General features: G+C 47.2%; 3 protein-coding genes across 3 annotated transcripts; 1 reads left to right on the forward strand and 2 right to left on the reverse strand.

Moving 5' to 3' along the window:
* Positions 1-95: 95 nt before the first annotated feature.
* LOC1276049 (malate synthase) lies at positions 96-2,905 on the reverse strand. The gene is made up of 6 exons (XM_315354.5): positions 2,683-2,905; positions 2,380-2,586; positions 2,031-2,312; positions 1,571-1,959; positions 570-800; positions 96-508 (listed from the first exon to the last, which is right to left on the reverse strand). The coding sequence occupies exons 1-6, from the start codon at positions 2,812-2,814 to the stop codon at positions 112-114; spliced, it is 1,638 nt and encodes a 545-aa protein (XP_315354.5). The 5' UTR covers positions 2,815-2,905; the 3' UTR covers positions 96-111.
* Positions 2,906-3,209: 304 nt separating this feature from the next.
* Positions 3,210-7,126, reverse strand: LOC1276051 (focadhesin). Its single transcript, XM_315356.4, has 4 exons — positions 5,433-7,126; positions 4,159-5,365; positions 3,523-4,080; positions 3,210-3,458 (listed from the first exon to the last, which is right to left on the reverse strand). Exons 1-4 carry the CDS (start codon positions 7,124-7,126, stop codon positions 3,303-3,305), a joined length of 3,615 nt encoding a protein of 1,204 aa, XP_315356.4. The 3' UTR covers positions 3,210-3,302.
* Positions 7,127-7,524: 398 nt separating this feature from the next.
* LOC1276052 (vacuolar protein sorting-associated protein 28 homolog) lies at positions 7,525-8,408 on the forward strand. The gene has a single exon (XM_315357.3). It carries the CDS (start codon positions 7,525-7,527, stop codon positions 8,155-8,157), a length of 633 nt encoding a protein of 210 aa, XP_315357.1. The 3' UTR covers positions 8,158-8,408.
* The last annotated feature ends 206 nt before the right edge of the window (positions 8,409-8,614 follow it).

An 8,614-nucleotide genomic window follows, 5' to 3' on the forward strand; every position in this document is an offset into this window, starting at 1 on the left:
CAACTCGCGGACACGACAGCTGACAGTTGGAATTATTATTTTCAAACCATTTTCTTTCCCCCACTGTATTCAGCAGTTCAGTTGAGCGTAAATAACGGCAACGGATCAGCTTCACAGCTTCGCCATCAGGCCATCGTTTTTATTGTGCAGTGTGCGGAATTTGTGACTATCGTTCAAGTGTGTGGTGATGTATTCGACGTAATGCCGGGAAGAAATCACGTCCAGCAGCATGAACTTGGCGGACAGCAGGCGTTTCCGGTCCGAGGGCGTAATGCACCAGGCCCGGTAAGCTGCGGAGATGATTTTATCCATCGTCTGGTAGACCAGCCGGCGGGAGACGACGGTCCTGTCGGCATCCTCCAACACCGCTCCCATGCGGATCCATTGCCACAGCTGGGAGCGTGATATTTCCGCCGTGGCCGAATCTTCCACGGCTCCGTTCAAAAAGAACACCCCACTCCCGGTCAGCCAATGGTAGATGAAGAGCAGCGCTACCGTAATGTTGTTGCTGCCATGGCGGAAATCGGAAAGGTAAGTGGATGAACAAAACAGTTTACTATCATACTTACTTCAGTCCATCGATGGTTACGCCGCCCTTCGGTATCTGGAGCAAACTATCGGCAGTAATTTGGGAGATGTCGGGCAGGACAGTGAGCTGATTGTCGCTGTGCGTTTTTCTTTCCCACAGCTCGTTAATGGCATTGATCATTCGCAGATCGTAAATCATGAATCCATCCACACCGGCATCTATTTCTACCGATTTAGCCATTTTAACGCTTTCTATGACCTCCTGGTCGCTTCTGCAAAACAGACATCAAATGTTATGTTATCAACTAATGATGGGAAAAATGAAGTGCTCGTCGTAATCGATTCCGGCTAGCTCCGAAATGTTCTGGAATCGATTTCGGCTAGTAGGTATGGAATCAGTTTCCGGAATCGATTCCGGAATCGGCACCGGAATTAATTTCGGATCGGCTCCGGAATTGGTTGCGGAATCGAATCCGGAATTGAATCCGGAATCGGCCCCGGAATTGATTGCGGAATCGGCTCCGCAATCGGAATTGGCTCTGGAATCGGAATTGGCTATGGAATCGGAATTGGCTATGGAATCGGAATTGGCGCTGGAATAGGAATCGGCTCCGGAATAGTAATCAGCTTAGGAATCGGAATTGGCCCCGAAATTAGAATCGGTTTCGAGATCGGTGTCGGTTTCTCCATAAGAATAGGCGTTTTGGTCCAATGATACTACGTATTGATAGCAGCAAAGAATCCAAATTTACTTGTAATCGATCCATTCTCATGGAGATTCCCGGACTGATTTCGCTTTTGAAACTTCTTATTTCAATTCAATTCAACTGATTCTCATCCCGGGCCTAATACCAATTCTGGAGTCAATTCTGATTCCGTTACCGGAACAAATTGTGATTCCCAGGTCGATTCCAATTCCGGAGCTGATTCCAGCATCGGAAGTGGCTCCGGAATTATTTCCGTACATCGAGTAGGTCCGATTTCGAGCTCCCACCTCTATTATCGATTACTTTACTCTCGATCTCGTTCTAGTTTTACTCACAAAGCAGCCTTTTCCTTTCCGGTGGGCAACATTTTCGCAGCCATACCACCGGTTGCCAATGCGCCCCTTTTGTGGCAAACGTTGATCAGCAGCCGCATATAGTTGCGCAAGAACGGTTGACCCATGTTGACATACTTGTTGCGATCGGGAAGCAGAAATTCCCGCTTCCAGCCAAATTTGGCAATGATGCTAGCACAGTAGTCCCATATGCCACAGTTCAGCCCGATCGCATGCTCTTTGATAGAGTACAGGATATCTTCCATGCAGAACGCTGCCAGGATGTTTTCGATCAACACGCACGCTTTAATGGTACCGCCGGGCAACCCTAACTGATCCTCGGTCCAGGTGAAGATCTTGTTCCAGAGCTGTGTTTCGCTCGGATCTTCGATCTACGCGTGAAGAAGGTAAAAGGGAACTTAAATTAAACTGAATACAAAATCCTGAAATCTAGTTTAAGTACCTTGGAAAGGTAAAAATAAGGCCCTATACCAATGTTTGCCATAGTGCGAGCATTGTGGTACATAAGCAGCGCATAGTCAAACAGTGGACCGATCACCTCCTTCCCATTCACAATGCAGTGATGCTCGATCATGTTGAACGCCCTTGGGCGCAGCATCAGCAGCGGGTATGCTTGCACATCCAGCGGTGCACCTTGCAGACTGCCATGTACTGCCCGCGTAACATTGAACAGACCTAGCACGGTATTGCGCCAGGTAGGGCAGTGCCCATCGTCAAAATCAACCTAAAAACATGCAAATGCTTTTAGATGGGACTTCCTCTGAAGATCGAAAAGAACGCAAACAACTAACCTGAATTCCCTGCACTTCCGCGTACAGACAATCGGTAAAATGTATCGTATGTGCAGGGCTCACATCACCAAGATCGAGCTTTCGATTACGTAAGCGGTCCGGCAAATCGTTGATCTTCCATTCCAACGATTCACTGCGGTTCTGGAACTCGGGTGTCCACTTGCCCTCTTGAATTAGCAGTCTCCGTTTGACTCGATTTTGTAACAGCTGGACAGAGTAGAGCAGCAAATCAAAACAAGAGAACACAGATAAGGGAGCCCACAGTGTTTACCTCCCCTATCAATCCCGCTGGCTTCAACTCACCTGTTCAACTTCTCGGTCAAATTGTGATACCAGCTGGCCCAAAAACTGCAACGCACCTTCGGTAAATATTTCCTTATAGGCAGCTTCTAACCGATGCGGTGCAGATTCGATTAATATTTCTTGGCCCTTCATGTTTGGGGGACTCCGATGATGCGCCGCACAAACAAGCAGCGAGTTTGACTTCCTTCGCCGACGTCGTGAGGGCGATTACCGCCGGTCGGTGCGTTAATAGGGTCATTATCTTTTCTTCGCTTTGCCATGTGTGCGTGACGGCCGTTTTGGAGCAGTCAAGTCTGGCGCATTTTGTGTGACCTTTGCGTAGGGAGCTGGGTAGGGTAGGGTTTGTGTGTATGTTTTTTAAATGTTTGTTTACTGCTTATAAATATTACGTCTCCAGTTGTGTAACAAAAAGGCTCGCAAGAAAAACTTGTGACGCAAATAATTTATTGATTTTTTTATAAATAACAAAAATGTTAGCACGCAATTATCATTTCTTTCTCATTTTTTATAAAATTACCAATCATTAGTTCAATGGGTAGATCAATTTATTAAAAACAAAAGCAATTATTTAATTCTTTCTTTAGACTATACGCATATTTGTAACATTATTTTTAAAAGAATCATAATCGCCGTCTCAGAGTCACGAATTTGGGCCACGTTTTTGACTGCTGAAAATATGGTTGCCTCTTGCAACATATCAGCGCATCGCGCAAACATTCTGCGTACTCGTCCGGTAGCGAGGCAATGCCATAAAGATGATACAGGAACTCGTAGATCTTAAATAAAACCAACGATATAATTATTATTCTAAATGCAAAACCAACTCTAAACGTAACATACCTTTATCTCAATTTCACGCCACATATTTTGCTGGAATACCGTAACCAGTGCAAGTGGAAACTGTGCCAACCGTAACGATCCATCGTTCGCAAATACTTGCGCTCCATACAGTCCGCCATAGCCGGAAAAGCTAACGACAGCAGTGATCAGAGCATCGAGCATAAACATGATACTCTGCTGTATGCGATCGGCCGTAGCCGTAAGATTGCACTGTAACAGACCGATCAACTCAACGATAAAGCCGATTAGATCCTTTCCATGCGAAGGCTGTTCCTCAATATCCTGTGCAAATTGCTCTACGAAGTTAAACCACTCCCGCAGGAAGAAAACACACAATGAAGCGTCTTGGTGCTTTGCAACTGCCGACACTATATCGGCGAGACCGAGGAAGTGCAACGATTTGGCGGAAGGATTGTACCGCCGGAAGGCAAGCTGTAGATGAATCGTTTTTTCCAACTTTTCCACATTGCTGCCTCCCGTCCAGGTGCTGGGTTTCAGAAGGGCCGTGAAGTGTTTCTCAGGAAGATGCACCAACGTTTCGATGTACTTTTGAAAAACCTTGAAATATGGAACAAACGGATACAAATTTTCTCAATGAATGTGTTGAAGTTGAGGGGTGAACTATCAATCACTTACATCCGATTCCAGATCGAAGCGCATGAAAAAGTTCTCCAGCGTCGTGCAGAGATGATCAAAGTTGTCCTCATTTTCGTACTTTCTCTCCCTCTGCAGGGCGCCTGCGATTAATGCCATCGTTTGAATGAATGGAGTATTGTCAGCAAACTGTTGATCCTCCGCCCGCTCAGCCAGATACTGTAGCGAAAGGTGCACAAATCGTTTGTAAATGTCCGTTTGCACCGCTTCGGTGATTTCTGCTATGGCAGCGTAAATCTTTAGCAGATCCTCTTCCAGCATGATCGTTTCGCACAGTTCGTTCAGATAGTTTTCCACCAGCCGTTTGGCGGTGCCAGAGTAAGGCATCTGCTTGATGGCTATCTGCAGGCAGGCATCGCGCATTTCGAAGCAATGGACGAAATATTCATGCAGAAAACACCAATTCAGTGGTGGAATCGGCTTGGGATATGGTTTTGCAACTATTCGCAGCATCTGTACCAGCACCAGCTCGGGTGTGGTTTCGATTTTCGTAAACTTGGTGCTTTGCGTTATGAGGTAGTTAACAATCGTCGACAAAATGCTTGCCCGTGGAAGATACTTCAAGTTGGATGGTTCTGGACGTCCCTCTGGCGTCTGGTAGATACCGCCCCGGTAGCCTTCGATCTCGCGGGTAATGTAGTGGGCCAAAAGCTCGCCAACGGCTTCAATTGCACAATGGTTGGTGTACAGAAGCAGCTGAATCCAACATTCTGGCGGTACCGATCCGGCACTGTCGGCAGCAGAAAGGCCTTCTTCATTCGGTTCTGGCAGATCGATGCCCTGTCGATAAACTTCCGGTATCTGGCGAAGAGTTAGCGTATCCGGGTGAAAGTGTTTCAACGTCCCCAGAGCGGCCTCCAGAACTCCCCGATCCTCGTAGTCGGTCACGTAATGCCAGAGCGTACCAATGATATGATTTACTAAGCTTTCCTGTTCCGGTGTGGTCACTTTAATCAACGGCACACTGCCGAAGAACCGGCACAAGCTTTTGATCACTTTCGAGCGGCGTTCGTTAGCGAAACGGAACCCTAACACCTTCCATGTTGACACAATGTTGACGACCTGATGTTCGCAGAGACTCGAGATAGCATCAAGTGAGAGGCAGATGGCCACCTCGTTTTCGTTGTTGTTGGGACTGCTAAGCACTTCCGAGAATAAGTTTACCAAGTCTTCGCCGTGCTGTTGTGGGCTGTCGGGAGAGGTCAATAATGCATCATTAGCTATTAAACACAGTTACCGGGGTTCATGGAACTTACTTTAAAAGGCACACTTCACGGATTGTGTACGCGCGAGCAATTGTATGCTCCCAGCGATCTTCATTCGGCTGACGGCTGGTATCTTTCAGCAGATCGTACAGCAACGGATAGGTTCGCGGTTCAGCCTTCCATAGTCTTAGGTACAGATCGAGGCACAGCGAACGATCGAGTCCTTTAGTGAGAGCTTTCAGAATTCCAATCAGATTTTCCTTGGCTCCCATCGACGCTATAGTTTGCAGCACATGCAGTCGGCGCCGGGCATCTTTATGCTGCGCTAGTCCGTACAGCAGCGGTACCATGCATTGGGCGACCTGCAAATCGCTGTGGCACATCAGTTTAACTAAACGGTCAAAATTCGTTCGCCATACGTCTTCTTCGTAGAAAGGTGACAAGAAAATTGAGCGATGAAGTTGGCCCAAAGCTAAGGTAAATCTTGTGCTGGATGTTTTTTCCCTTCGAAGATAATCCTCGATTGCCGTGTCGGAAGAATTCCACCAGTTACAGAGAATCGTCCACTTGGCTGAGTCTTGATGAAAGTAGGTCGTTCGAACGGGAACATTAGGCGAATCCGCAGCGTTCTTGCCATCCGTCAGTGAAAAGTCCTTTTCGATCTGCGTAAGAATCTTGTCGCAAAGTGTCAAATGTGTTGCTGTGTATGATGGCTGTCCCATCAATTGAATCATGGCTTCTTTTATAAGCTGGCGGGTGTTATTCCCACAGCCCGGCAGTATCACTTGAATAAGTTGTAGCAATGCGTACAGTTTTAATGGTGTTACGACCGGCAGAAGATCGCCTATGATTGCCATCAGCACATCTAAATTCGGAGGCGGATCGCACCTCATTGCCGAAACACCTACTTTATGCAGCAAAGCAAAGCAACGGCTTGGATCGTAATTGTACTCTATGTAATCTTTTAGAATAGCCGCCATGTACAAAGCGTATTCCAGTTGATGTTGTATGTTTGCTTCATTCTCGCTTTGAATTATTTCTAAAGCATCCGTTAACAGCCCGATCGTGTAGCAGGTTTGAGGTGCTGTTGTATCTCGGCGCCATGGTAGAATTTCAAACACAACCGTTTCCGCTTTGCGATCGTGTAGAGCTCGACCGACTAGAAGTTTCCACAGTGGCTGACAGTCTGCGTATATGGCCACATTTACGAAAAGATGCAACAGTACGGGGCGTAAAAATTCGATGCTGTTCGTGCGTATAATATCGTCCGAATGGTTCAAAGTGCCAGTGATCAAATCAAGCACGGTTGACGTGGAGCCCGTGCTGGCTTTTTCGATGAGCAGAATCACCGGATGCTGAGGTGGCTTCAAATCGAACTGGCACGTATAGTTGCATTTGGTTTCTGTGGCTAGGCACCGCCGTCGAAGATCGAGCAGCAGAAGCTGAAAAATAGACCCACCGATGACGATGAACTGTCCGGGAGTTGTGTTCGGTAGCGTGGTCATCAGCATTCCCAGCAGTTGCCCCAGTTCAACCGCCCTTTCGGTGGCAAGATGCAGCAGCACTTCGTTTGCCAGCTGGCATATCCGTAGGTTGTTCGATTTGCAGAGTTGTTTCAGCAGCTCAAGCTCTGGCTCCGGCAGCGTTTGGTGCGTTGATTTTTGGGATATTTTCAAAATCTTTTCGATTTGAGCTGCAGCTGAATGCACCGTCAGTTTAGAATTAATTGCCTGCAAACTATCCATGGTTTTTTAGCGCACTGAACCGACGAGACCGCGAAAACACGTATGGAAAATGTAAACAAGCGCCGGCCCGGTGTCTCGTGCGGGGCGTTTGACAGCTCTAACGTCAAACCGCCGTCACGGATGACATTGGGATGAGTCAATGCAAAAGCGTAAACAAACTTGGCAAATCCAATGCAAAAGTTTCGTCGCAGTGCTGTGAAATTTATTATTTTTGGTTATTCTTCTTAAGTTAAGCGTGTGTTCTGTTCGGTAAAACGGAATACATCACGCGGAGGTCAAATTGCACTCGCCATCCCTTCAATGCCGTGCGTAAAACAGTCTGTTCGTGATTGAAAACTAGGCAGCACAAAGCACAAAGAACTCCCAACACCCGAGAAGTAATTGTACCACGCACAAAAATGCAGGATAATCGACCAGAGCTGTACGAGGAGGTGAAGCTCTACCGGCAGGCGAGGGAGAGAGAGAAGTACGACAACATGGCCGATCTGTTCGCTCTGGTCTCTACGCTGCAAAATCTGGAAAAAGCATACATCCGGGATTGCATTACGCCGCAGGAGTATACGGCCGCCTGCTCGAAGCTGCTGGTACAGTACAAGGTGGCGTTCAAGATTGTGCAGGGCGACGAGTTTCCGACGATCGACTCGTTCGTGAAGAAGTTCCGGCTAGACTGTCCGGCTGCGCTGGAGCGCATCAGGGAGGACCGTCCCATTACCATCCGGGACGACAAGGGCAACACGAGCAAGTGCATTGCCGACATTGTGTCCATGTTCATCACGCTCATGGACAAGCTGCGGCTCGAGATACGGGCGATGGATGATTTGCAGCCCGAGCTGCGCGATTTGCTGGACACGATGAACCGGCTCTCGCTGATTCCGGACAACTTCGAGGGCAAGGAGAAGGTCTCGAACTGGCTGGCCACGCTGAACACGATGCAGGCGTCCGACGATCTAACGGAGGCGCAGGTTCGCCAGCTGCTGTTCGATCTGGAATCGTCCTACTCGGCATTTAACAATCTGCTTCATACCACATAATGCGTCGGAATGGGTTGGACCGGCATTTCCTTGTGACTGTAAATAGGAACATAAGTCATAGGATTGTAAGGAACACACGCGAACAAATGGACAGGTCTTCGAGCGTATTAGAACAAGGTTAACAGGATCTAGCACAGGACGGGATGTGGCTGGAAAGCCAATAAAAGGAGGGATTGAGTTGAGGCAGGGTGTAGCAGTGCGCATATTTTTACCCAAAACTTATAAGAAATATATATACTGTTTAATTGAAATATGCCCATGTGTGTTCGTTGTTGATTGATGTGTTATCTACTATTTGCATGTTACATAGTTGTTTTTTTGTTCAAATAGGTCATTTTATGACAAACAAACAAATATTCTGAATCGCATCTAAGTGAAACAGACGCAGTTATTTAATATTGTTGAGGATATTCGATTGTTTTTGGATTTTTTCAACGGAAAATGATTTGCCTTTTTG

Source organism: Anopheles gambiae, chromosome 2 (genome assembly GCF_943734735.2).
Source record: "Anopheles gambiae chromosome 2, idAnoGambNW_F1_1, whole genome shotgun sequence".
NCBI lineage: Eukaryota > Metazoa > Arthropoda > Insecta > Diptera > Culicidae > Anopheles > Anopheles gambiae.